Genomic DNA, 27,838 nt, shown 5'->3' with positions numbered 1-27,838 from the left:
GTCACTATATTTTCACGTTAATGACAATGTATTTGGTCAATTTGGACCTCGCATATAATTTGATTTTAATTTGATATAATTTGACAGTTAGGCGACATACGCCACGCTAGGTGGCGATGCACAGAGAGTGCCGTTGAAGTTTGCGCCGGATGCTGTGAGATCTGTGGTGCGCGCACGAATATATCCCATCATTCCTTTCTCTCTCTTCCTCTTTCCCTTTCGGCGACAATGTCTAAGAGAGGTAAGAAACACACATGGAAATCTAAAATCATCCTTGAAATGAGGTACGCTAAAGCTCCCTAACTCAATACATGGGTTTAACTGGTCATATAGGAATTATATTGTCGATATATTGATGTAAATGCTCAATTATATCTTTGATAAAAACAGATATGTACATTTTCGGCTAACGGCAGGAGCCATGTTTGCTAAGTACGTAGACCCAAGCTCGTGGAGCCAGTAGTGGTGATTAAACACTTCTTACGCAAACTTTGTTGTGTGAAAGCAAGTTCTGGAACACTGCTTCATGATAACTATCATGTAAAATTAACAATGACTGTAAAAGCACTAGAGGTGTGAGACTTTAAACATGCAGCGAAGCGGGTATACACTCGACTGAATGGTGGCGAGTTGAATCGCACGTTAGCGTGTTTGAGTAATGCATATTTTGGAGATTTATCGTACAGGGAAACCGAATTGATCAATTTGCCTAGCTCTGAAATATTGTCTTCGTAAATGTATCTGAATGAAATCGGATTGGTATCGGGTAGAAAACATCAGTTCACCACTATAAACTTGCTGCAGTGTCGGTGACAACTAGACATTTTGCAGACTTAAATAACTTAGTTCACCTTTAAACAAACGTCTTTAATTTTTTACGCACGTTGTTACAAACCTGTTTAACTTAATTTCTTTTGTCGAAAACGCTGGATTTTAGGTGGAATGAACATCCTGTCACCATTCATTTTCATTAGGTTTTTTTATGCACCTAAAGTGAATGGTGACTGAAGCCTTTATCACTTCAAAAAAATTGCACCATGGGCCGGTTGCATAAACTGCTTAGACTAGTCTTAAAGGTTAGTCAACACACTTTGTTTTGTTTTCTATAAGCCTGTCCATAACTGTTTAAGTCAATTACATAAAAACATAGACTGAAAGGTAAGACTAATTGCCTAACTGCTAGATCATGGTCATACTAATACTTAAGACACCATCTTAATATAATGGCTATGTTTGTGCAACTGGCCCCAGATCTTTCCTTTCCTTCCCTTATAACGAGGTCGGAGTAGTCTTAATGTAAATGACAAATGTTCTTGGCCAAAAAAAAAGTTTTGTATGTAAACCGCTGTCCGCATAATTAAGTCACTAGATGGTTTGATGGTTTAAGTCACTGATAGATAGAACGGCTTGCTAAACGGAAAGCAAATGTGATTTTAGTGTATTTTGGTAGTTGTAAAATCATAATGTTTTTGTCTTTCTCTTCAGGACGTGGTGGGTCATCGGGAGCCAAGTTCCGTATTTCACTGGGTCTCCCGGTGGGAGCGGTCATCAACTGCGCTGACAACACAGGTATGAGATCTTCCAGCATTGGGCATATGTGGTTGTTGTCCTTCTTAAAGCACTTGCTTTGACTGATCAGTGGCTGGGTGAGTTGTCGTAGAAGGAAATATTAAATCCCATTGCTGTTGGGTGAGATGGCAGTTGCTATGTGCTGTTCAATCTCAATCCGTGATGGAACAAATGTTTGTGGTTTATCGCAGGCTTTTTCTTGGCTGAGGGTTTGCAGACTTATGTCTATTAAACTAACTTGCAGCATGAAAATATAACTTAACTATAAGTTAAAAAAATATATATTTTTTTAACTCCACTGATCTGTGGCTTTTCTCCTGTTTAGGTGCCAAGAACCTGTACATCATATCCGTCAAAGGCATCAAGGGTCGTCTGAACAGGCTCCCTGCTGCTGGTGTGGGAGACATGGTTATGGCCACAGTGAAGAAAGGCAAGCCAGAGCTCAGGAAAAAGGGTGAGTGTTTTCAGAGCCTGTTGCAACTGCACTCTGCTGGCTTTGGCTTAGAGAAGCATGTATGCTTATACAGATGTCCCCTCTTTAATCTAGTGCATCCTGCGGTGGTGATACGACAGCGGAAGTCGTATCGGCGAAAAGATGGCGTGTTTCTATACTTTGAAGACAATGCAGGGGTCATAGTGAATAACAAAGGAGAAATGAAAGGTAAGTGATGAATTTCAGATCTTTTCAGCATCCTTCTTAAAGCACTTGCTTTGTCTGATCAGTGGCTGGGTGAGTCGTCGTAGAAGGAAATAGTAAATCCCATTGCTAATGGGTGAGGTGGCAGTCGCCATGTGCTGTTAAATCTCAATCCGTGATGGAACATTTCACTTCTCTTCTTGATGCATGTCATTTTAGTTTTCAATTTCCGGATTTAGCTCAGGTGCAGTGCTAACTTGTTTCTCTCTTTCTTTAGGCTCCGCTATCACAGGACCCGTAGCCAAGGAATGTGCAGACCTGTGGCCCAGAATTGCTTCCAATGCCGGAAGCATTGCCTGAGCTCAAATGTGGCTTGTCGTTTTCAATAAATACTCAAAAGTTTACACACGTGTCACTCTGTTGATTGTAGGAAATTGCCTTGAGACTATAAAATTAAAACTGCAATGTTTTGATAGAATTTGTGGTGGCATTTTATAAGCCTTTTAATGCAAAATTTAAGGTTTTACAGACTTTGTTGGGCATATTAAGTTTTGACTTCACTACATGTGGTAAATGCAGTTGCATGGGAAATCTTGAATCTTGAGGATTGACATTAATAGCTTGTTTCACAGGCAAGGCTTAAATCCCGTCCTTAGCTAAAATGCATGTTTTAACAGAAAGCAACTTGCCCTGACACATCTTAATGTCTCCTCCATTGTTTTGCCATGAGATGCACACCAGTAATGTTTTTTCAAAGACATGTTTTTTTCTAAGACTTTTAAAAAGAAAAGCTACTTAAATATCCTTATTGAACTAAGGCCTAGTCCTGGCTTAATCTGTTGGTGAAACCAGGCCTAAAGCTAGACTTTAAGTAATGCATTAACTATGTTTTTAATAGATAATTAGCAGAAGTAAGTTAAGTCAGTTGTTTTATGTACAGTATCTCAAAGTGAGTAGACCCCTCATGTTTCAGCAAACATTTTAGCATATCTTCTCAAGGTACAATACTATAGTAATGAAATGTGGATATATTTTAGAGTAGTCAATGTGCTGCTTGTATAGCAGTAGATATTTACTGTCCTCTGAAAATAACTCAACAGCCATTATTGTCAAAATAGCTGGCAACAAAAGTGAGTACACCTCTAAGTGATAATAGCTGTATGTCGTTTAACCATGCAAAGCCACATGTCCTATTCATCATGTTCATGTTTTTGTCTGCTTGACAGGACCATACAAATTTGTGTATCTTGTATTAGAGTAGTTAAAATCTGTGCTTTGAGTACAATTATCTCATACTGACTGTACTCCGACATTCTGAAGCAGAACGTGATGCCCTCCCTTCAGAAACTGAGCCGAACGGCATGATAACGACCCCAAACACACCGCCAAGATGACAACTGCCTTGCTGAGGGTGAAGTATGTCTCCAGACCTGAACCCTATTGAGCACCTGTGGTGATCCTCAAGTGGAAGGTGGAGAAGCACCATGTGTCTTAACATCCAGCAGCTCCATGATGTCATTATGGAGGAGTGGAAGAGGATCCCAGCAACAACCTGTGCAGCTCTGGTGAACTCCATGCCTAGGGGGATTCAGGCAGTGCTAGATAACAATGGTGCTCACACAAAATATTGACACTTTGGACACAGTTTTGACATGTTCCCTTAGGGTGTACTCACTTTTGTTGCCAGCTATTTTGACAATAATGGCTGTGTGTTGAGTTATTTTCAGAGGACAGTAAATATCTACTGCTATACAAGCAGCACAATGATAATTACTCTAAAAAGTTTGAAATGTGAGGGGTGTACTCACTTTTGTGAGATACTGTATTCTCAACAGACTCGCTGGTTGAAAACATTACATTTTTATTACATTGTTTGTAATTTATATGTTGCGGTAATTTACACATTCTGTCAATGATCAATCTATCCAATTTGTTTTCAATAAAACTCGCTAATCCGACAATCAAACTTTGCTGCCAGTTCCGAAGTTCCAGTGCGACAGTGAGTGCGTTGCGTTGTTGTCATGGAGACCAGTTTGTTGTGGAGGCGTGAGCTAGCAAGTTAGCTGTACTCATTTTCGGCTAACCGAAGTTGCGGGATTTCTGACTTTAGAGGTAAATAAAATTATCAGTTCCTTCTAAAAGTAAATTGAGTGACTTCTTACGTCCATATTTTTCGGTAAGCAGTAAGAGCAGGTATGGAGAAATCTGATGTGATAAATTTCAGCTCTCTTGAAAAAGAGCTACAAGCGGCGCTGGAAGCGGACAGGAAATATCAGAGGGAAAATGATGCCAAATTTCGTGCTTTGAACCAAAATGTCGCCAGCTATGAAGAATTCAGGTGCGTTCCTCACTGTGTAATTAACATTTGTTCCCAAAACGATTACTAATTCTGACACTTATCTTTACCGGGTAGCTACTGCATGTGTCTGTCACTCTTGTAACCGTTTTTATATTTTAATTGGAAATATGTTATGTTTTGATTTCAGGGACATAGTACTTGCATCTCACTTAAAGCCTCTTGATAGAAAGGACATCTCTGGTGCACCCCGAAAACAACCGTGGAATCCAATTGCTTTTGGGACAAAGCATGAAAGTGCTTCAACTGAAGAGGTCCAGGTGAGCCTTTGACCTGGTATATGTTCTCTTGCATATGAATAAATTGATCATCTGGATGCTAGATCTCACCAAAGATCATCCCTCTTGACTGACTATGACTAACTTTGTTCTGTCTTTAGCCGCAGTTATCTGAGATCCAGCCAAGAAATGCATCAGAATTCATCCGTGGCTGGCGCAAGTTCGCAGGGAGCTCATTTGAAAAGTACAGTCTGCTTGTGAGTCTGGGAGGCAAGGCTCTGCAGGAAATCTTCAGCACTGAGGTTGGCTTTGGTCTTCTAGGCGAGTTCTTTCTGATTCTGTCACAGTGTCTTAAGTCAGGAGATGAGGAAAAAGTGATTGGAGTGCTGGACGGCCTTTCCAGAACTGGTCGTTTTGGCCTCAACCAGACTCTTCTTAGTAAGGCAGAACAAAAAGCCTGTGAGGAGCTTTTCCACAAGCTACAAGTTGCAGGAGGAGAATATCATACTTCTAAAGATGATTCTTCTGACACTTCAATGGTTTGTGAGGCCAGTCTGACACATGTGGAGGACGATGAGACTGACATTACAATAAAACTTAAAGGGTTAATGGGGGAATATGGTATCCAAAAATAGTTTAGATTGAAAACTCCATTGTTTTTTTGTTGTTGTTTTTTTTCTGTTTTTTAATTGGTACTTTACACCAGCAGAAATATGTTAAAAGAAGTGTTGGCCATTTGTTTTTGGGCCATCTGCCCATTGTTACTTTCAGGCTATGAGGCTCCTGAGGATAAGAAGGACATTTTTGCCAGCAGGGCCTGTCCTGCATTTCTTGTCTTTGACACTGCGGCCTTCATAGCCGATATGACCATTGAACTTCCTTGTCACTGCAAACCAGAGGAGACTCATTCAGTGGTATGGTACTATCAAAAACAAATAGGCTCCATGAACACCAAGGTCCTCACAGACTTTGAAGGCACTACGGTGGTGGAATCATCCAAAGTTGGCAGAGGGTCAGATCTGCACAGTCGCTTTTCCATCCGTTTGTTTAGCCTTCTGGTCTTCAGGGTCCAGAAAGCTGACTCAGGGCACTATATCTGTGGCACGGCCTCTGGTGAATTCTTCTACGGCTACGATGTTGATGTCCAGGAGGTCCATCAAGTTTTATTTCCCTTGAATGTCAAACAGAGAACTCAAGTACAAGAAGCAAAGCCCGTCAGAATGAAAACGGAAATGTTTCAAGTGTTCACCAGCTACTGGTCATGGTCTAAATGTGACCGCTGTGACATCCGGGGGGAGCAGACGCGTGTGGGATTGTGTTATGTCAAAAGCATTTACCTCCATGTACGTTATCAGCACGAATCGGACGCAGCGGCTTCCTGTGGTTCCTCAGCCGTTCCCCAACAGTTTGGACTTTCAGGCAGTAGCTACGGGGCCGAGCTTGAGGTGAGGAACTGTCACACCATCTGTCCTCCGAAACCTACAACATCTCCAGAGAGACGAGCTCTGCTGAAGTTCCTCCAGGATGATGATCAAGCTTCTTCGGATGTCACCATCCACTACCACAACCACCCCACAGGCTCTGATCTGGTCTTGACCTGTCCTGGCGCCAAACCCCAAGACGCTGTGGCCTGGGATAAAGGCTCAGCACCTCTTTACCGCTCTCAGTATATGGAGGGTTTGAATAAGACTTCTTCTCGCATCTTCATTGACACCGGTCACCACCTACACTTCAGGCCCTTGCGGCTGAAAGATAAAGGCTCCTATTTCTGCTGGCTCCAAGGAGAGCTGGCTGCACAGATCAGACTGGGGGTGTATCTCCGCTTGGGACGTTTGCGTCAAATCTCTGACCCGGAGTCTGTCTATGCACTACAACTTATACTTGCTTGCTACACTGGCATCACAGCTATGTTTCTCTTCACTGTCTTAGTCAGATTTATTTGGCAGATAAGCAAGGAAGATATTTTTGCAGATATTAACAGAACTTGAATTTGCAGCAATTATACTGATGTATGTTTACATCTGTGAAGTGCAATGTGAAATTGAATAAATATGCTGCTTAATGATTTTTCTGAATGATTTTTTCAAATGTTTTTGTTCTTTAACATACTGAGATGGAGGATAACTAAATCTATATATACTTTTATTGTATAAATGTTTAAATGACCTATTATTTTATTCTCAGACATGATACAGAAATGTAGAAAAAAGACAGAAACATTACATACTGTACAATGAGGGTCTTAAAGTTATATATAATGTTAATATAAAATGGATATAATGTTTTTGTATTACAATATATATGCAATTTTAGAATTCCAGAAGTTTTAAAAGGTGAATGTTCTTTATTAAACAAATGAATTCACATGACTTTTCCAGTCATTTGTGATTTACTGGGTAAGAAAGAAAAATATATATATATATATTTGCTCACAATTTCTACACAATAAATATTTTAAAGATCAGCATAGGAAAAATAATATTTATTATTAGTAATTCACATTACTTTTCTACTGTTTTACATGATTAAAAAGTGCTATACATGGTTAATGTCACTGTCACAAATGTTCTAATGATTTGTGCCCTAGAAATGTAAGTAATTCATTTTACAATGTAAGTTTTTTATTTATTTATTATTATTATTATTATGTAAAGGTTTCTTTTATTTTCTGGTTTAAATAAACAGTGGGGCCATGACCAAACTGATTTGGGGTTTCATGACCCTTTAAGCCTTGTCTGTGAAACCGGGGTTTTAGATTTTTAAAGCTGTCTATTCTTCTCTTAGTTCACTTTTATAGACACATGGTAACAATCGATACAATCGCTAGAGGGCGTGTTTCCACCATGAAAGTAGCAGTAATAAAACCGCAGTATTAGTATGTGTAGTATGCTATTATGTTTCTTGAACTAGTCACTTTAGCTGCTAAATTATTGCTTACTGTTTTAAATGTAAATGGGGTTTAAATATAAAATGGCATCCAAAGCTCCTCGTTTCCACATACACCCCATGAGTAGATATGTGCTTGCAGCATCAAAGGAGAACTGATGACAGAGGAAGGCAGTGGCGGATGGGGTCTGACTGACAGATATCAGTAGTCTGCTGTCGCACGGAGGTTTCCGGAGTTGTTCTTCAACGGTCTATCATTCCACCGCGCAATGAAGGATCAAAACTACGGCGAAGAAGTTACAAAAATACTTGAGGATGCCCCCTCTGCTCGCAAAGCACTTTTAGACAACTACAACAATTTACACGAAGTAGCGAAGTATTGCGAGAGCAACTACCTGCAGGTAAGATGCTGACACAGCTTAACGTAACACATATTCAGTCTGAGACTGTTAAAAATGACGAGACGTGTCATTTACAAAACAACAACTTAACTTAATTCAATTAATGTAATTAAACACTGTAATAGCATACTTAAGTGACGTCATTATAAATGTAAGGGTTTTTCTGTGTAAAACGCGCTACAGAGACGCGTTGCGCTCGCGTCTCTAAAACGTGGCGTTCAAGTTAATAGAAATTCAACTTTAAAAACGCGTGACAATATCTTGCACCCTTTCATAATTCCTCTACCTGATCAAATTGTATAGTATTTATTTTACCGAGTGTTTGGAGCCTCTCAGTAGGCTATACTGACTTTCCCACTTTGTACAAACAGATTGAAAACTGTGGAACTTTTACTTTTACCTGCGTATACTCGTATTTAAAAGGTTGCTCAATATAAATGTGCATGTTCTTGTAATTCAGGCAGGAAGGAACACATACAAGTGAGAAGATGAAGCAAGTATGTCTTCTTCCTTGCAGTCGAGACCAAATCTGACTCCCCACAAAGAGTAAAACTTGTAATCACCTGTCAGCGGTCTCAGAGACGGAAATTGCTTAGTAAACTAATGTCTAAAAATCTAAAAATGCAAAAAGGTTTGTGTGAGTTGTAGGATTAAGCCTTAAAGTATAACTTATATAATTGGCACATTATAAACACAATAGAAGTCAGTGGAAAGAAGAACAGAAAATGAAAGTAGCCTAACTGCATTTGGCTACAAACACACTTGTATACAAAACTATTTGTTCCGGTTTTTTTTTTTTTTTGCGACAGGATGTAAAATGAGATCATGTATTGCATGCAACACAATGACAGCTAGTAATAAAGTACATTAAGACGAAGTAAAATGAACCTGTTTGAAGCGTGTCATGTCTGTTTAACGGATGTTTCTACCTCTGCAGTCTGGAAATGACACCAGCAAAGCTCTGGAGGAGACCAAGGCCTTCACTGCTCAGTCTTTGGCTAGTGTGGCCTATCAGATCAGCTCTCTGGCCAGCAATGTGCTCAAGCTTCTGGATGCACAGACCCTGCAGCTCCGCAAGATAGAGTCGTCCGTCAACCAGATCGGACAGGTATCGGCCCCTTCCTCTCTTTCTTTTAGGGAGACTGGAATATATACAGTCAAATATTTTGCGATACTTCAGAACATGTTTGTTATTTTGATCATATGATCACGATACAGTCATTATTATCAGTGTAAAGCAGTTAAGTCCTATCATACTGACTATATGAACTTTGTCGGCTTCACAATGTCGATTTTCATTTCTTAAAAAAAAAAGGAAGTTGTGCATGTGCTGGTTCCTTACTTCCCTTAGTAATTATATATGGGTACAAGGTTTGGTCTCTAAACTATGATAATGATCAGTTCATTACAAGTTCAAGTTTTGCAAAACATCAATACCTATTTGTTTCCCAATATTTCTCTAAACATCAGTATGTCAAAACAATTACCTCTGTACATCAACTCATACATCACCACAAAATGTTTATCGCATCCACAGAATACTTATTGTCATTCATAAATATTGTCATTTTAATCTATTCCATCATAGTCCATAAAATGAAAAATAAAAGTTAAATAAAAGTTTTTGTTTGTTCCTGGAAAAACTATATATGTTGTTATGATAACATTTATGGGTAATTTATATAGAAAATTATATGTTTTATTAAAAACTATATTTACAGCATTTGTATTAATTTCTTTACATTTACATTACTTATATTCAGTTTCAAATTGCAATTTTTCATCATGTTTTCAATCTCAATTTAAATTCAGTAATTGAATTGAATTCAAAAAGCACTCAATAAAATTTAGTGACACACAATCCTGCTGATAAGACTTTTAAACGATTATGATTGTTATAGCCTTGAGTTTACATTTGAACTGAACATGAATCTGTGAAAGGTTTCAAAAAGGGTTTCTCTGTTATTACTGCTTGGCAAACATGGTAATAACATGCTTGATTGCAAAACCGCTCTTGGTCTCTTGGTGAAGGAGGATTTCCTACTGTAAAGTGCTGAGGGCTGTTGTAGAAATGTCCCAAAGCTCAGTGTAGGTGGTCACTGTTTGGGGCCCCCTGTCACCCGGGTGATAATACTCCATGCCACCAGGGCCCCCCTTGCCCCTCGGTTCCCTTGGCTCCTCTCACTGCGGCACAGCAGCATTCCAGTGCGCTCCGTGCCCAGCCTGCCTAACCAGGTCACCTGAGGCAGGGCAGAGAGGGGGTGAGCCAGATCCCAGACTTGGAATGAAAGGGCCACTGTTCTCTCGCTCAGAAGCAAAGTTTGAACGCTGATTGATGTTCTCTATTGTCTGCCCTGTGCCCAAGAAGAGCTGTAACAAGCAGGCCTGGAGTAATACTGATCCTTCTCACCCTATCTGAGTGCCCACAGAGGAAAGCCAGATTGACATATTTCAGGAAGAATCTAATGTCATAGCGAGACTTCCAGTTCCTCCTACATCACTGACTAAACCTTTACTGAGGGGATTGAGTGTGTTGGAACAGCCTAAACAGCGATAAGATTTAGGCTGTGGTGGATGTAAATACCATAAGATTATGCTTACGGTTATATTTAGTTTATATTTAGCCAGATGTTTTAATATAGTCCAGTTGACAGTGTTATTTTAGTAGTTTGTGTACTATTTTAATATGTATTACTATTTTGAATAAGCTTTTATAATTTCCAGTAATTATGTTATGATCTTTTGTCATTTTTATTCGTTTTTTATTTTATTTCTGTTTTAGTAATTTTAGCACTTCAGTTCAACTTATGTTATTTCAGTCAGCTACCAAGGCAACATTACTAATTTTTCTTTAGATTTTTCATCTAATATCTATTTTTAATTTTTATTTCAGCTTTATTTCAATGAAAAAAACTATTTTTAAGGGTTTTAGTGGTTTAGATAATAATGCCCGTTAAATGGGCAGATGTAACATTAATAGCTAATTGCTTTGTGAACTAATTCATGATTAATAAAATTAGTAAAGAAAATTGGTCACACTTTATTTTAAGGTGTCATTGTTACATTGTATTTATATATTTAGGTACTGAGTAATATTAATTAACAACATGTACTTACCAAAGGGTTAAGGTAGGATTAGGGTTTGTAATAATTACTGGTATTATTATAGCAACTACATGTAACATTATGTAAAAAGGACACTGTAAAATAAAGTGTTACCAAAATATAAAATTTTATGTTAGTTAATAAATTAATAAAAAATACATGGGTTACATAGTGTTTTAAAAAATGTTTTTCATGTTTAATATTAATCATTAAATGTATCAGCAACAACAAAATCTGACTGCAGAATGCAGCGATAACCAATCAGAATCAAGATAAGGCTGCGGTTTAATGAGTGATATTGTAGCATGTCGATTGTGAAGATTTCTACCAAAATGTTGTTTTAGAGGAGAATTCCAGGTGTCACTTTTCCCAATCTCTCTGCTTGTATACAGACAGTGGACATGCACAGGGAGAAGGTGGCCCGCAGAGAGATTGGCGCTTTCACAGTTGCCAAGAGGGTTTCACGCAGTCATAAGATTGTCCCCCCTGCAAAAAATAAAGAAGCCAAGCTCAAGTACTCCCGCACACCCATCTCTTTCTCCAGCCTGGACTCTGTTGGCCATGGCGTGAAGGTGAGCACACACACAATCTCATGAAGTGGGTACAGAGCATGGTTAACCCCCCATATTGTGGTGTCAGAGGTATACAGTGTGTTACAGTAAGTTAATTATCAAGACAACCAACCAGAATCTGCCTTAGTGCTTAAATATCCATGTGCCTTGAACAGTTTCAGTGATGTAATGTAAAAGGAAATATATTAAGTGGAACGAAAAATACATGTTGCGTGCTGTGCAAATAACAATGTTAACCCAGGGTTTACAATTGTACAGTGTGAAACACTTGTCTATTCAGTATTATTTTCTAACCTAGGGTAAAGTATAAATAGTGTGACACATGGAACAACATAAGCCAGGATTACATTTACCAAGTGTTACAATGATTAATGGTGTCAAGAATCTTTAAGATAAAACATTTAGCTGTTTCAGCATGGAACTTTTCATTTCTTCCCTTCATAGCAGTTCGAAATAAAAATCAAAATGGTAACAAAATAGAGTATCTCTTCGTGTCACACACTTGACCACATCCTGTTATAAAACAGTTAGTCTGACCAATTAACAGTGCACACAAACTCAGAGCAAAGGCACATTCAGATTACTCTCTTTTCCTACCTCCTTTACACTCCTCTTTCCCTCAAAAACAAACACACATTTGGCTACCAGCCACTAAGCAGCGTGGGAAAAGCAGCTACAGTCTTTACTTGGTGCTACTCATGCTAAGCTAGCTCATTGATACCCTGCTAGGTCTGTATAGCATGCAGAGGTGGACAAAGTACACAACTTCCTTACTTGAGTGAAAGTACAGATACTTCTGGTCAAATATTACTCCGTTACAAGTAAAAGTTGTAAAGACCGATTTTTACTTAAGTAAAAGCACAGAAGTACTTGTTTTTAAAACTACTTAAGTATCAAAAGTAAATGTCAATGCATTGTTTTATTATTGTTGCATTGTTGTGTGTAATACTTACAGTACCTTATGCCTCTGAATCTATGCCTGCCTACCCTCATATCAATATCACATTTATTTCTAGAACACAGTTTCAGTAGTGGGATTGAATGTGAGATTGAATAAGTCACTCAATAACGTCCACAATGGTTTCGGACACCCAAATGGCTGTTCCCTCAAATAGTGCCCTATTTAAAGTTTTTTTGTCTTTTAGTATGAATATGTTAACCTTACTGTTATCTATAAGCTAGTGTGCACCAAAACAATGACAAAATTTTGAAGACCAAACCCAACATTGAAAATGAAAATCAGGTTGATGTCAGAATCCAACGCCGGACTGATATTAAAGGAGAACTCCGGTCAATTTTAACACTGAGCTCATTTTTTTGTAAATTTGGAGTGCTGTCAATACAGAGAACAACGACAAAAATCGGTGTTGCCTACATTGTGTTATCCTCTTTTTAAAATTTGCACCCTGTTGACTTCAATGGGGCATATTTTAAACCTGCTTTTAGCCTCTTAACATCCTTGATGTGTCATTACAAGTGCCCAGCCAATGTGAGTGATTCCTTTAGAGTGAACACGGGTGAATCTGACTGAAGTAGATGTGAAAATAAAAATGAAGTTAATTCGGCCAGCGCTCATACCTGTATTTAGATCCTGTTTTCGGTTGAAGTCCAAAGTAGTCGATTGTCGAGTTCACGCGCGTGATCATAGGTAACTAAACATATGCGTGTGAACTCGACAATCGACTACTTTGGACTTCAACCGAAAACAGGATGTAAATACAGGTATGTGCGCTGGCCGAATTAACTTCATTTTTATTCATATCTTTCACATCTACTGCAGTCAGATTCACCCGTGTTCACTCTAAAGGAATCACTCACATTGGTTGTGCACTTGTAATGACACATCAAGGATGTTAAGAGGGTAAAAGCAGGTTTAAAATATGCCCCATTGAAGTCAACAGGGTGCAAATTTTAAAAAGAGGATAACACGGTGTAGGCAACACCGATTTTTGTCGTTGTTCTCTGTACTGACAGCACTCCAAATTTACAAAAAAATGAGCTCAATGTTAAAATTGACCGGAGTTCTCCTTTAATCTCCAACGTTGGACAGACGTTGTATTGTGGTTGAAAACGAAAATCGGGTTGACGTCAGAAACCAACATCAGTCGGTTTCTGACGTCAATCTGACTTTCATTTCCAACCAAAATCATCCCCTGACTGACGTTACTACTATCTACTCAAGGACCTTGACAGAATTGTAGTGGAGTAAAAAGTACGATATTTGTCTTTCAAATGTAGTGAAGTTAAAGTAAAAAGTTTCCAGAAAAAATAATACTCAAGTAAAGTATAGATACTCAAAAAGTGTACTTAAGTACAGTACTCAAGTAAATGTACTTTGTTACTGTCCACCTCTGATAGCATTTAGCAGACTTTCACAGGAATCCACTTGCCACAGAAGACTGGTGAAGCACATCCATATTTAGAAAGTGTATCAAGTTAGCACACACACACCAAGTCTTACACTGTGCATATACTCATAAGCACAAACACATATTTTTATACTTGCAGAAGGTAGTTTTTCATTTGAGATGTTATTGTTTTAATCATACATTTATTATAAGCACTAAGTTTGGGATCAGTACGTTGTTGTTTTTTTCAGCAAGGGTGCATTCAATTATGGTGTATCATGGTTTCCACAAAAATATTAAGCAGCACAACTGTTTTCAACATTGATAATAAAATAAATGTTTCTTGAGCAGCAAATCATCATATTATTATGATTTCTGAAGGATCATGTGACTATGAAGACTGGAGTAACAATACTGAAAATTCAGCTTTGACATCACTGGAATAAAATATGTTTCAAACCTAGAAAACAGTGATTTGAAATTTACATTTACATTTAGTTATTTAGCAGACGCTTTTGTCCAAAGCGACTTACAAATTAGGACTAAATTAAGCGAGTCATCGTGAAGAGGCAAATAACAACGCAAGAAGTGCACAAAATACGAAGTTCAGGCATTGTTCAGAGTAGCATAAGCGAGGACATAAGGGAAAAGGAAAGGTAGGATATAAAGGAAAAGGAAAGGTTTTTTTTTTTTTTTTTTAATGAGGTTAAGTGCTCACGGAAGAGAAGGGTTGTCAGGGATTCTGCATTCCGGATGAGGGTGGGGAGAGCATTCCACCAGCATGGAACTGTGAATGAGAATGTTCTGGAAAGTGATTTTGTGGCTCTCTGTGATGGAACCACGAGACGTCGCTCGTTGACCGATCGTAGGCTTCTGGTAGGGATGTAGACTTGTAGGAGTGAGTGAAAGTAGGAGGGAGCTGAGCCTGTGATAGATCTGTAAGCAAGCGTCAATGCCTTGAACTTGATGCCTTGAAATTGTAATAATAATTCACAATATTACTGATCAAATAAATTAAGCCTCGGTGACCAGAATAGACTTATAAAAAATAAAAAAATAAAATCTTGCTGACCCTAATTTTTGGTTAGAGTTCAGATGCAAAAGCCTCTAAGTGCCATCTGAAATTTTCTTCTAGAATGATCATTTATATCATTCTTTAAGTTTAGTAATTTCACTTAAATGACAATTAATAGGTAATTTAAGTGAAATTACTCAACTTTAATATACAAGCTTGATAAAAATGATCATTCTAGAAGAAGAGTTCAGATGGCACTTAGAGGCTTTTGCATCTGAACTCTTCAAATATAATTGTATTTATTTACCTCATATTTCACCTGTAAAGCTGAAGTGTGTGAGTTCTGTGCTACTAGCATCATCAAAAAGAATTACAGAGATATTAAATGTTTTCACACTGGTTTCCCTAAAGTCCCCTATTGGAATATTAAGGGAAACAGATAATGCTAATAGAAAGGAGTCAGGGTGGTCAGGTAGATTGTTTTTGTTTTGATATTATAATTAAGTTCAATCTACAAATTGCTAATCATCAGATTTGTTGTTTTCAGGATTCTGGCCAGCCACAGTTAAAAACAGCTACGATGACACGGAGCGGCAGCACGCTGAGGTACATCTGTTTCACATGTTAGGGCCTGTTCACACAGGGCGAGTGTGATTTTAGTATTATTTAAATACTGTTATAGAATTTATTTAGATTTTGAATTTGCTTTTATTTGAATATTTTCAGTTTTCATTTTAATTGCATTTAAATGTAAGTGTGTTATGTGGATTTGTAATTTTTAGGATTTAAAAAAAAAAAAATTCTATTTAACTTTAATTTATTTTTATTTCAGTTTTAGTAATTTTAGTACTTCAGCTTATTTTAATTCAGTTATTTGCCAGGTTAAACATTTCTCATTTTCATTTTTTAAGTTTTTCATCCAAGATTTGTATTTTATTTCAGCTTTATTTCAGTCAATGAAAACCATTCTTAATAACAAGAATTACAGAATGTGCTTTAAGGGATTGACCATTACAAAGTGTCGGGCTATTTTTTTTAGCATCTTGTGCCATGAGTGCTGTGATGCTGTTTAATTTTAAAAACATTTCTCGAGGAATTTTCATTCTGTTATGCAGTGTCTACCAGTTTTTGATCACCAGTATGCATCCTGTGTGAGAATGCCGTTTACATTTATTCATTCTCCTGACGTGCCCACATGACCGCAGCCACCCTAATACAAACTATCATGCTACTCATTACATTTCCTTTTATTCTGGTTTAGATTCTCCACGAAAATGTCTCTGTTGTTCATAAAAAAGAAAATTCGGATGAAATCAGATATACTCAAACTAAACCCTCATTCTCAGGCCTTTGTTCCTCTTCTTTCTCAGTTGGAGGGCCTTTCTCCAGGAAGTGATTTTAGTTTTGTTCTACCCACTTCCCCTCTTTGCACTGCCTGAAAGCAACAAGGCTTGCATTGTGGTAGCGTTAGTTTCTCAGCACGAGTACATGAGACATGCACGTGTCTTTTTAGAGGCTTTCTGCATAAAATACAGAAGTACATGTCTAATATTAACTATTTGACAGCTCATTATGTGTTTGTGTGTGTGCATGATCATCAAGTCGAGGCAGCCGTCCTCCAGAGCCTGTCCAGTGTCCTATGGCTCCCACTCTGTCTCATGGAGCGTCCCTCACTTCACTTAATGACAAGTCTATTGCGTAAGAGCTCATAAAGTGTTTTATCATTCCTGAGTATAATCCTAACGTCACATCTGTATCAGTTTTCATAACTGGATTTCTCCCATCACCGCAGTTCGAGCTTTGGGAAAGCCGTGCCGCCCCCTGTAGTGCCCAGCTGGCCCACCAGCCCTGATGGTGACATCATCCGCACGCTGCTGGATGAAGGACCACCCCCTCCACCCCCACTGATGGAGGCAGAGGGTGAAAAGGATCACGGGCAGATGACTGATCCACCTCCACCTCCTCCCTTTGACTGTACCGACATCCCCCCACCTCCACCCATGCTTGCTTCAGTCAATACTTCTGATCCCAGCAGCCTGATAACCATACCACCACCTCCTCCACCAGCTCCACCTCTTGAAACAGGTTAGTTTGTGCTGACTGACAGATCAATCAACATGGCAGGACATTCAAAGGTTTCAGGAGGTTACGCCATATGCCATCTAGATGTGACATGATAAAGCAAGGAGCAATACATTTGTTGTCCTTACCAGCCGCTCCACATACAATACCAGTCAAAAGTTTCAGGTCGGTAGGATTTTTTGGTTTACAATAAGGTTCCATTTGTTGACGGTACTAGTTAACTACATTAGTTAAAATGTACTAACAATGAAAAATACTTCTAAAGCATTTATTAATCTTAGTTCATGTTAATTTCAACATTTACATTTTATACATTATTAAAATCAAAAGTTGTATCTGTTAATATTGTTTAACAGACATGAGTTAACATGAACTAACAACGAACCGTTATTTTATACTGTAATAAGTTACTCATTGCCAATGTCAATTCATGCTAAGGGGAACTAATGGGAAGATTCTTATTCTCACCAAGGCTCTATTTATTTGAACAAAATTCGGTATAAACAGTAATATTGTGAAATATTATTACAATTTCAAATAACTGTTTTCTATTTCAATATATTTAAAAACGTGGTTTATTCCTGTAATGGCAAAGCTGAATTTTCAGCATCGTTACTCCAGTCTTCAGTATCACATAATCCTTCAGAAATCATTCTAAAATCTTGATTTGTGGCTCAAGATATGTTTATTATTCAAATCAGTGTTGAAAACAGTTGTGCTGCTTGATATTTTTCTGGAAACAAAATTTTTATTTTTTAGGATACTTTGATGAATAGAAAGAAAGTTCAAAAGAACAGCATTTATTTGAAATAGAAATATTTTGTAACATAAATAACTCAATTGAATGTGTCCTTGCTGAAAAAAATGATTAGTTTCTTTCAAAAAAATCTTACTGACCCCAAACTTTTGAAGGGTAGTGTAACTGTGCATTAAACATTAAATATGATCTGATGGTTGTGTTTGCGTCACGTTCCTCAGCTGTTTCATGTTCAGTGTAGACAGACTGGTTAGGACTTGAGCTGCGAGTGTAAGAACTTACTCTTAAAAACCTGTGATTTACTAGGCTAACCTACATATTATTAAATAAAACAAATAAAAAATAATACATTATACACACAAAAATAAATAAAAAGAAAGTATGTTCTATAAGTATGCATGTGTGTAGTAAAAATACAATCCGATCAGTAGGCATACAGTATATGGATGCTGCTGCAGTGGAGCCAGAGGAAAATAATCCAATGACAATAGTGTAAAAATAGAATAATAGAATTGAATAAAGAAATGTTTTGTCTAGTGGCCGAGGAGAATGGATTTCCTCTACCAGAAGCTCCCAGTGACATGCCTCCTCCACCAGCCCCTGATGGCCTTGACCTTCCAACCCCACCGCCTATGCCTGATGAAGAGAACTTTGAAGGTACAAAAATGTCCAAATCAAAGCGTATGTTTGTTCAAACGTGGTATTTTGTTTTGTTTGATGCTTTGTGTCTCGCTTCAAAATGCTTTGAATGATCACATGTTTGCTTTCTGTTACAGCCAGCCTTTGCTCTTAATCTTGGTGTTGCTGGTATTTGTTTCTGTGAGCTTTTATTCTCTATGCTTTTATTTTCACACTTGTCTCTCTCTTCTCACTCAGCTCCGCGTTCTCGCCGGTCACGAGTGCGACGCCATCCTCCTAGCTCTCGCTCTCTCTCTCTGAGGGTCCGCATGGGCCCCAGCGCTCGCTCGCTGTACACACGCTCGCTTTTTCTGCCCTCTGCTCAATCACGTAAGGCCCCGCTCATTCCTAAAACCTGATTCATTACAGTTCATTGGTAGTTCCTCTTTTTGAGGCCAAAAATGTTGATACGACATACCAAAAACATTCGACATTTCAAAGACTCTTTTAGTTAAAATTGAATCACTCTTATTATCTGGCCCTTGAAGACATCTCTAATCTGTTCATATTAGTTAAACATTTCATCGCACTTCTCTTTATGAACACCTGTCAGTCATGATACCCCCACCCCCTCCATACCCGCCTCCTCTGGCTCCGCCTGCTTCGTTCAGCCCGTTGTGCAGGATCCCTGCTCGCCTAGAGCACCTGGGTAAGTGTGGCGCATTGCTGTCTGATGCTCTTCTCTTCCTCAATATTTGCCACTTCCCTCAATCTGCTCTTCATCGAGCCAAGCCAGCATATAATTCGACCTCGTATCACGCCATTCTGGCATGCAACAGGATCCACACTCGATCTACATCCTCAACGAAGTTAGATCTCTCTTTTGAAAACTCAGATGAGTCTGATGATTTTAAAGGGATAGTTCAGCCAAAAAATGAACATTCTGTCATCATTTTCTCACTGTTAATCCAAGCCTGTTTGATTTTTAGCTACAAAAAGGCATGATAGAAGTAATCCATGCAATTTATGCACTATAGTGTTGTTAAAATAAAATATAAATATTACATGAAAAACTTGCATTTATTTTAAGTTGAAGTACTAAAAACACTAAAATAAAAAATTCAAATATAAATACTTTTTTTTTTAATTACGAAATCACAAAGTTACTAAAACTTAAAATGAAAACTGAAATGTAAAAATAAAAGATAATTCAAAGTATTAATAATAAAATAGCTATTAACAACACTGGTGCACTATATTCCAAATTATCTGAAGCCATATGATGGATTTTTGTTTTTATCTTTGGTGAACTATTCCTTTATATGTGAAGTGTGTAATTTGTACTGTAAACAAATGGAATTGCAAACATAATTGTTCTTTTCAGACATATGGACACCCACGGGGATAATGCATTTTTATAATTTTTATCATGATCGATTGCCTGTGTGGTCTTCCATGTGTTTGAAGCGGAAAAAAATTATTGTTTTCACAATTTTGTTTGATGTGGCTTGTAGCGCAGAACTCACACACTTCGCTTGTGACGACAAAGGTGCATTTGCTCTAGTGTTGTCTATATGTGTTAACATTGTGTGTCGATGCACATTTAGACCTTGAGATTCCAGCACCGCCCCCATCACCACCAGTAGATGGTTTTGACAACTATGAGGATATGCCCCCGTTACCTCCCCCTGTTGATTACGACATATCTGCACCAGCCGACTATTTGGAGAAAGGTAGGCTCAATGTTGACTAATTTTGGTCAAACAAATTTTTTTTAGAGAGCTAAAGAATTTGCATTGTTAATCAGTATCATAATAGCAAGACTTTGGTATTTTGTAATTAGGTGTTTACAATGATTGTATTGACATTTTAGGTTTCCGAGATAATTTTGTACTGACCAGTGGTGGACAGTAGCTTAATAAAACTTTTCAGGAATCTGTGCTTTATCTCAATATTTTTTATTTTAAAGTCCCCCTGTGGTGAAAATCCAGTATTTAATGTTGTTTATATGTCTATGTGGTGTTTTTAATATGCTTTAAGACAAACTATGTCAGTAGTTCATAAGTCTACACCATTGCTTAGTATTTTTTCTTTAAAACTACAGTGAACCAAATACAGTCTCAAAAACGCGGTTTGAAATCGTTGGTGTTTCACAAACTACCTCGTAACCAATCACATCAACTTGTGATCATCAACGAGTGGATCTCTGAGCTGGTGCGAGTGAGTGGGGGCGGGGCTAATTTGCATATTTATAGAACCGCGTATAAATGAGGCAAGGGTGTAAAGTTACATTTTAAGGCATGAAGAATTTTTTCTTAAGGAAAAAACTTTTAAATGTGTCATTTTGGTGATCAAAGTAGAGTTCTAAGGGATACAATTATTGATTACAGGGGGACTTTAAGAAACATTTACTTTTACTTTACTACATTCCAAAGCATAATATCATACTTTTTACTCCACTACGTTTTATCGAAACATGTCATTACTCGTTGTTTTGAACTGAAGAAATCATCACCCACCCCTGTGTCCGATTCGTGAACTGATTCTTTTCAATTAGCCTGTAAAATCTGTTCGAAAATCACACTGTACAATGAATTGGATTGATCCAATTGCATCAGTTCTTGAGTCAACAATTGGATGAATTCACAAATCAGACTCAAAATGTGCCGAGAACGCGAGATCCTCTGGGCGTGAGTGCGCACGCGACTGATGGCTCGAAAAGTACATTTTAAGTCTAAATTTTAGGATTTATTATTGTAAATGAAAATCAGATTTAGATCACAGCTGTCAGTTGTTTGTGAACTAAATCTGCTTGTAAAAGGGCGAGCTGTTTAAGCCCATTGTTTGAAATGCTTGAATGTGCACATGTCCACATTTGTGTATCACTGTGTCTGAACAGGGAAGATTTTAGGTGAAAACTAAGCAGAACATTAAAATAACACAAATGAAAGCCCATGCATTTCCTGCTTCCATAGCAGTTTCAAATGATAGACAACTGGCATGTTAGCATAGCTTTTTTCTAAAAATGTTAACATGTGACGCCTGTTTTCTGATGTGCAGATCAATACATATTGAGTGTCTGCATAACCTTTCTTATTGACTAGTGTTGGCCACTTCACAATTCATAATAAATCATAATGATGTCAGACTGAGCTGTAAACTATTTAAGCTCTGTCTGTGTGTGCCCCCCCCCCCCCCCCCCCCCCCCACACACACACGTATTTTGAGTATTGCAAAAAATCAGTACTTTTTACATTTAATAATTTTACTGGAGTATTATTTTATTACAGTTTTACTCAACACCTGATTTGAGTATTTCGTCCACCACTGGTCATGACATTCAGAATGTGAGATACCTACAGGGACTGATTTTCCATCGTAACTCTTTTTCCTACCAAGTGGTGGCACTATACAGCTACGACACAGGCAACCCAGGTGACCTGGTCTTTCAGGAGGGGGACATCATCTACCTCACCAGCAGGACAGAGGATGGCTGGTGTGAGGGGGTTCTGAATGGAGTGAAGGGTTATTTTCCTGGCAACTATGTGGAGTCCACCGCTTAACTGGCCATAAGAATACAGAATGTTAGTAAAACAATTATTAGACATATAAGGCATCTTGTATTCGCATTTTATCAGGTGAAACGGTGAAACGATTGGCTGTTGAGAGCTGTTGAAATGCTTTTATGCTATGTTGAAGTTTTAGAAAATCCCTAACATGCTGACTGATGTTTCCAGCAGAGAGGAGTTTGTGTGGACATGTAAAGCCTCTCCTATTTTAAAGTGTACTTTGCTCTTTCATAATGATGATGATAATGATAATTGATTTCTCAGGACTTTAAGTTATAATCTAAATGTACCACATATTAAGAAACAGTTTTTGTACACTAGTTCACAAAGAAGTAGATAGTGGATGGTTATTTGTTAATTCTGTAAACATATTTGTTTAAATTGTGTAGAGTAAATAATGAAATAATATATTTGTGTAATATAATTTAGTCTTCTAATTGTAAACCTTTATTACTCATGATAAATTGATAACATTTTATTGATTCCCCAGCAAATGCAGTATTTCCCCCTAGTAAGTGATTGAAATCTGTTAATACACAATTCAGTCACAATTTCATGATACCAAGTTAGTGTTTACATTCCATAGAATCAATAAACTGTTAACATTGATGTCTGGGAATAAGGTTTGATTTGTTTTATGTCAATTATAACTATCCACTCCTTATACAAATATATTTTGCCTTGTTCATTCATGATGATCTGGCTCATAAGCACCAGTAGCCTTATTATTTTCATTTTTTATTCTCTTTTAGACTGTTTCACAATGTTTATTTCATGTTGATGAAAGATATTAAACTGTCCAAAGTTTGTCAATCTAAATGTGTCCCTCTTTATTTCCACATAATTTGGAGGCATTTGTAGACAGCAAATAATGTTTTGGATGCTGGTCCCAACCAGGCATCTTTACTGGATTAAATAGTAAGACTTCCTTGTTCAATCTTTGCCAGAAAGTATATGCTGCTTCACCAGCTGTTCCAAAACCAAAACAACACAAACCACACTGTAAAAAATGACCAGTTGACTTAACCTGATAATAAACTTCATGCGTAACTGAAAAAAATAAGTTATGTGGAATTGTCAAGTTCACATAACTTAATTTTTTCAATTATGCATAAAGTTTTTACAGTGCAGCCTGGACTTGCAACCTGGAAATGCATGTTGATCTAAGCTTTCATTTTCAACAGGGAGAGACAATATAATGACTGTTCTTTAATGATAAATTGAGGTAAAAAGTGAAAAAGCATCTTCTTCTAATAAACAAAAACAAATAATGAGGAACACTTCTGTGATTAAAATGAAAAGACAATGTCCTGCTACAGGAAACACGTGATAAGTGCTGTGTCTTTAAACACCAGACAGTCACCATAAAAGTGTTCAAACTTCACTATCAGCACTATAAACCCTCCCTCGGATAAGACTCAGAGCAGTGCACACAGAGTCAACAGTTTTGCCATAATCGCCTGCGTTCTTTCAGGTAAGACTTTTATTTGTTTTTCAGTCAGGTGCTTAAAAACCCGCTTGATTTAAGAAATAAATTCACTTACTACATAAATAAAGTGTGTAAGATGTTCACCTATGCTAGTAGAATATCACAGACATGTGACTGGGCTTGTATAAATATATTGATCTGTATCCTAATGTTGAGGGCAGAAGTTTTCCACAGTTCAAACCTTTTTTTTATATTGTCAAGAGTTTCTTTTATTTTGAGATTCTCTGATTCTTTTGATCGCTGGAAATGACAGGTGTTGTCTAAAACACTACTGGAATTCAGTGAAAAAAGGAGAAATCAACATGCTTTTATAGTGTCAGTAGAAGGGTTTCTTGATGTGTGTTGAAGGAGTGTGTGTATAGCACAAAAATCTCAGGACCCTCCTGAGTTGCTATGGGCCTACAGTTCACTAAATGTAAAAGGGTCTGGGGCCAGTTTTTTGTGACCATGAGTTGGCCATTCCATAGATAGATGACCTTGGTGGCCCTGGCTTACAGTAAATGGCAAATGATGAATGGAAATTGACAATATGTTGTGTTTAAAGCCTATAGTTCTTTAACAAAAATTGTACTTCAGAAGATGTATCTGACCTCCACACAGTGATTATCTTTTACATCTGTCCTCAATACTGAACTAGGACATTTCCGGTTAGCAAGACATCTTGCATCATTGTCTTGACCCATTTGGTTACAAAAGTTTATTATGGTGGTTAAAGACAGTTAAATATTCACACATTCATTAAAAGACATTAAAGATCTAATAGGACCTGGAAAATTCTGTATTTTCTTAACATTTAAGTGATATAGCATCCTATCGTATTACAAATTATATTTTGTGGAATTCCAGGATCTGAATTACAAAAGAAAAAAGTTATTTCTAAGATAAATGAATGGTGCTAAATGGTTTTTAACTTGCTTGTTGGTATTTTGAAAGATTCATTTAAAAGATTCATTTTGTCCAATAAAAACCCGCCTCTTAAATGTTGGATGAAAGACTGTATGATATGAATAAATATTAAGCTCTTGCTTCTTTTTCATACCTGTCCAGTCTGCCATAGGATAATGCCTGAGTTACAACAGTTTGCGAAAACCCCACAATTTCAATATCCCATGTATATGGCCTATATTATTGGTCACAGACTAATTAAAGCTGTCATCACCAAATGTAATTTATTTCCTTACAGAGTTGCTTCTGAATTGGCAATTCCTTCATTGCCATGGATATGACTGATCAGTTTATAATAATAAAGTATGTATACCTGCTCTCAATGCTCTCCAAAACAGATTGTGATGAAACAATCTCTCGCTCGCTCGCTCGCTCTCTCTCTCTCTCTCTCTCTCTCTCTCTCTCTCTGTCTCTCTCTGTGTGTGTGTGTAAAGTATCTTTCTTCTGACTTCAATCTTATATTTTTTCACTTTTTGGAAATTTGTGAAAATGCATTAGCAGATTTTTTTAAAATCTCATTTGGAGATTTTAAAACTATAATAATATTTATTATGTACCTGTAGCTTATAAAAGTTTACTATAGTTTCCTTCCTTATTCCGGAAATGTGAAAATGGTCCATTCAGTTTTCTATAATATGTTCTTTATCATCACCAATATGACGTCAGCACACATGCTCACTCTCACTCATGCTGTCGTTGTTGTTTCAGGATCTTCGCACCTATCATAACCTTTGCATTTTTGACAATTTGCTGTACTGGCTTCTGTAAGATGTTCCAGCGGGCCCGTAAGGAGCGCATAGAGCGCCTGCAGGGTCAAGCTCGAGCCGTGGATCATCCGTCCGTGTACGTCATTCCGATCTCTCTGTCCGAAGATGACCTGCACAGGCCGCCGCGCTACAGCACCGTACAGTTCTACGAGCACGAGCCCCCTCCGGCTTATCACGAGGTAACCGTGGAGATATTGTCGAATATCGTTGAGTGAATCTTGTCCTGAAATGTTTTTAAAGATAACGAGGATTCAACATTTATTTTGCAGTTACATCTGAAGCCCGAAGCCTCCCCTCTTGAACCCCCTCCTGCATATTCAGAATCTGTCTCAAACTCACCCTCACATTCATGAATCATGAATCATCACACAGTTTCTCAAGCACTTGGACTGGTTAAAGGAAAAATAAGAAACAAAGTGGGATTCTCCTGACTTTTTCCAAGGACTACTAGCTACTCATGCTATATGCAAAGCGAGGAAGAAAATGTCACAGATGTGATAATCTGTGACTCTTTTGGGATTTTGAACGTCATACAGGGTCATGAACTGTTTCACACAATGAGCATAAGGAACTTGGTTAAAAGTTAAAAAATGTATATATGTTTTGTTTAGTGAATATTTATAAATTTTGCACATGCTAACTAAACCTTTTTTGTTGACTTTGTGAAATAAAATGTGTTCATTTATAATAAATGCTATATATGGTTGACTTGCTCTAAATTTTATAGCTAATGTAAAATAAAATAAGAATGTTGTATAAACACACTCTTAATAATATCCACTATATGTACCTGAAAATGTTAACAAGAGATCAATTTTTTTTTATATATATAAGCCAACTTTCCTACTGTCTGGAAGCTCGCTCTTCATGGTCCACATTCCACCTGAGCTCAAAGTCCAGCGCTGTTACAACAGAGGAAGCTCCACCTCCTGTCATTGTCCTCACGGTCCCACACAGACATAAGCCATAGACTATGCATCTAATCACCATGCAATGCACTTATTACTCATAAAATAAACAATAAAATGAACCAAATGAACTACTTAAACAAATTAAAGTTGAAATATCACATGTGGTGAATATACAGCTTTGTATTAAAGTGCATGCACAGTTATGCACCATAGACTGTAAAATGCACATATATTGAATTGTCATGTTTTGTTATAATATGTAAAACATAAAATAGAAAAATGAAACTCAAAAGCATTTTTATCTACCTCTTCAATAACTTTAATTTCAGTAAATATAATTGTATAAAACCACATTGCCAGTTTCTCTTTGTCTGTCCATTTACTGTGATACGCTATTGTGATCTATTTCCTTATACGCCCTTCTAGGCTCGTATGAGCCTATCCCAGTTTCTTTAGGCCAATTCATCTAACCTGCATGAGCTTCTTAAACACTGATTCACTGTGCTGCCCTCATACCCTGAAAGAAAGAATATCTTATGACCTAAAAAAATACATGATGATAATCAAACTATCATTTTTATGACATGTTTGATTTTATAGGCCTATTTAAATTCAAGAGGCTCAGGGACTGTTTCAAAACATCCTTTTTTGTGCCATGTAATCTATGTAATTTAATGATTGTCATAATGTTATAAAAGAAGTGTCTGGGTTGTAAATGCAATGGATTTAGGGTTGTAATGGAATGTTTACTGGTACAAAGGTCTACATAGCTAGTCCTTGTGCATCATGTCTTAAGTGAGTGGAAACAAAAACATAAAACACGCCCATGTCATAATACTATATGACTAAAATATTCTCAGAAATGACACTGTTCTGCCATAAAATGGTGAATCATGTAAGACATCCAGGAAATGACCTGCAGAAACACATAAAAAGGCTTTTTTCCCATTCGCTTGTAGTTTACCGGATAAAATAACTGTGACATTTAAGTGAATGGAGAAAGTATACTGCATTTACAAAAGGAAGAATGGATTCAGTGAGGCAATTTTATTTATGGCCTCTCTCTGTTTTCTCAGACCCATCGGGACATTAAAATTAAATGGCTGAAAACCTGACCTGCTGAAAAGAAGGACTTGCTTTCAGACTGAATTATCTTTTCTTAATAAACAGTCGGTCATTTCAACGGTTTCTGTTTTCAAATAGCATCTGCAATTCTACAGGTTACTTGAGAAGTCACCCCCCCCTATCGGAATAAGCTGTGTTGTCATCTCCAAACGTGCGGGAAGATAAAACATGTTAGTGAGGGGAGTGTACAACACTGCCAGTAACATGTAATAAAGTGTAAACACACATAGGGACTATTACTTGCATAAGAGAGTTTAAGCGAGAAGTGGTTTTTTTTTCACATTTAGATTTCACATTCATATTGAGACCGAGCTGTGAAGAGGATTTAGAGCTAATTATTTTTTCTTTTTTTTCGTATTTAGTTTGATCTCTTCCCTGTGCTGATTTCATTCAGAGACGTTTTTCCATGAAAAGCACATAAAAAGCCTTCCATTCACAGCATGCTGTAATTACCGCTTGTAAAAGCGT

The 27,838-nt window shown here is 37.4% G+C and overlaps 5 protein-coding genes across 6 annotated transcripts; all 5 read left to right on the top strand.

Moving 5' to 3' along the window:
* The first annotated feature begins 167 nt into the window (after positions 1–167).
* rpl23 (ribosomal protein L23) lies at positions 168–2,610 on the top strand. The gene is made up of 5 exons (XM_084128285.1): positions 168–241; positions 1,486–1,569; positions 1,895–2,023; positions 2,117–2,230; positions 2,484–2,610. Exons 1-5 carry the CDS (start codon positions 229–231, stop codon positions 2,564–2,566), a joined length of 423 nt encoding a protein of 140 aa, XP_083984411.1. The 5' UTR covers positions 168–228; the 3' UTR covers positions 2,567–2,610.
* A 1,526-nt stretch (positions 2,611–4,136) lies between these two features.
* dnaaf19 (dynein axonemal assembly factor 19) lies at positions 4,137–6,855 on the top strand. 2 transcript variants are annotated; one of them, XM_084138003.1, is made up of 3 exons: positions 4,137–4,544; positions 4,693–4,822; positions 4,942–6,855. In XM_084138003.1, exons 1-3 carry the CDS (start codon positions 4,402–4,404, stop codon positions 5,413–5,415), a joined length of 747 nt encoding a protein of 248 aa, XP_083994129.1. In that variant the 5' UTR covers positions 4,137–4,401; the 3' UTR covers positions 5,416–6,855. The 2 variants fall into 2 exon arrangements, with proteins under 2 accessions (XP_083994129.1, XP_083994130.1); XM_084138004.1 differs by having other exon boundaries at positions 4,137–4,318; positions 4,431–4,822; positions 4,942–5,521.
* LOC311097993 (Ig-like V-type domain-containing protein FAM187A) lies at positions 5,494–6,855 on the top strand (the record flags this gene model as incomplete). Its single annotated transcript, XM_084137993.1, has 1 exon — positions 5,494–6,855. One exon carries the CDS (start codon positions 5,494–5,496, stop codon positions 6,766–6,768), a length of 1,275 nt encoding a protein of 424 aa, XP_083994119.1. The 3' UTR covers positions 6,769–6,855.
* A 779-nt stretch (positions 6,856–7,634) lies between these two features.
* Positions 7,635–22,952, top strand: abi3a (ABI family, member 3a). The gene is made up of 9 exons (XM_084117998.1): positions 7,635–8,067; positions 9,005–9,175; positions 11,565–11,744; positions 15,655–15,713; positions 16,710–16,805; positions 16,900–17,192; positions 18,484–18,603; positions 20,172–20,297; positions 21,964–22,952. Exons 1-9 carry the CDS (start codon positions 7,936–7,938, stop codon positions 22,125–22,127), a joined length of 1,341 nt encoding a protein of 446 aa, XP_083974124.1. The 5' UTR covers positions 7,635–7,935; the 3' UTR covers positions 22,128–22,952.
* A 551-nt stretch (positions 22,953–23,503) lies between these two features.
* On the top strand, positions 23,504–26,606 carry LOC311085498 (uncharacterized protein). The gene is made up of 4 exons (XM_084118003.1): positions 23,504–23,607; positions 24,806–24,870; positions 25,276–25,513; positions 25,604–26,606. The coding sequence occupies exons 2-4, from the start codon at positions 24,839–24,841 to the stop codon at positions 25,685–25,687; spliced, it is 354 nt and encodes a 117-aa protein (XP_083974129.1). The 5' UTR covers positions 23,504–23,607; positions 24,806–24,838; the 3' UTR covers positions 25,688–26,606.
* The last annotated feature ends 1,232 nt before the right edge of the window (positions 26,607–27,838 follow it).

Source organism: Abramis brama (assembly GCF_963993115.1).
Source record: "Abramis brama genome assembly, chromosome: 1".
Classification (NCBI taxonomy): domain Eukaryota; kingdom Metazoa; phylum Chordata; class Actinopteri; order Cypriniformes; family Leuciscidae; genus Abramis; species Abramis brama.
This window is presented reverse-complemented; position numbering and strand designations above follow the sequence as displayed.

Coding starts and splice junctions, on each gene's coding strand:
- rpl23 (XM_084128285.1), top strand. Junction 2,024..2,116: donor GCCAGAGCTCAGGAAAAAGG/GTGAGTGTTTTC, acceptor TCTTTAATCTAG/TGCATCCTGCGGTGGTGATA. Junction 2,231..2,483: donor TAACAAAGGAGAAATGAAAG/GTAAGTGATGAA, acceptor CTCTTTCTTTAG/GCTCCGCTATCACAGGACCC.
- dnaaf19 (XM_084138003.1), top strand. CDS start 4,402: ATGGAGAAATCTGATGTGATAAATTTCAGCTCTCTTGAAAAAGAGCTA. Junction 4,545..4,692: donor GCCAGCTATGAAGAATTCAG/GTGCGTTCCTCA, acceptor TTTTGATTTCAG/GGACATAGTACTTGCATCTC. Junction 4,823..4,941: donor CTTCAACTGAAGAGGTCCAG/GTGAGCCTTTGA, acceptor TTCTGTCTTTAG/CCGCAGTTATCTGAGATCCA.
- abi3a (XM_084117998.1), top strand. CDS start 7,936: ATGAAGGATCAAAACTACGGCGAAGAAGTTACAAAAATACTTGAGGAT. Junction 15,714..16,709: donor CGGAGCGGCAGCACGCTGAG/GTACATCTGTTT, acceptor ATGATCATCAAG/TCGAGGCAGCCGTCCTCCAG. Junction 20,298..21,963: donor AGCCGACTATTTGGAGAAAG/GTAGGCTCAATG, acceptor TTTCCTACCAAG/TGGTGGCACTATACAGCTAC.
- LOC311085498 (XM_084118003.1), top strand. CDS start 24,839: ATGGATATGACTGATCAGTTTATAATAATAAA. Junction 24,871..25,275: donor GATCAGTTTATAATAATAAA/GTATGTATACCT, acceptor TTGTTGTTTCAG/GATCTTCGCACCTATCATAA. Junction 25,514..25,603: donor CCCCTCCGGCTTATCACGAG/GTAACCGTGGAG, acceptor TTTATTTTGCAG/TTACATCTGAAGCCCGAAGC.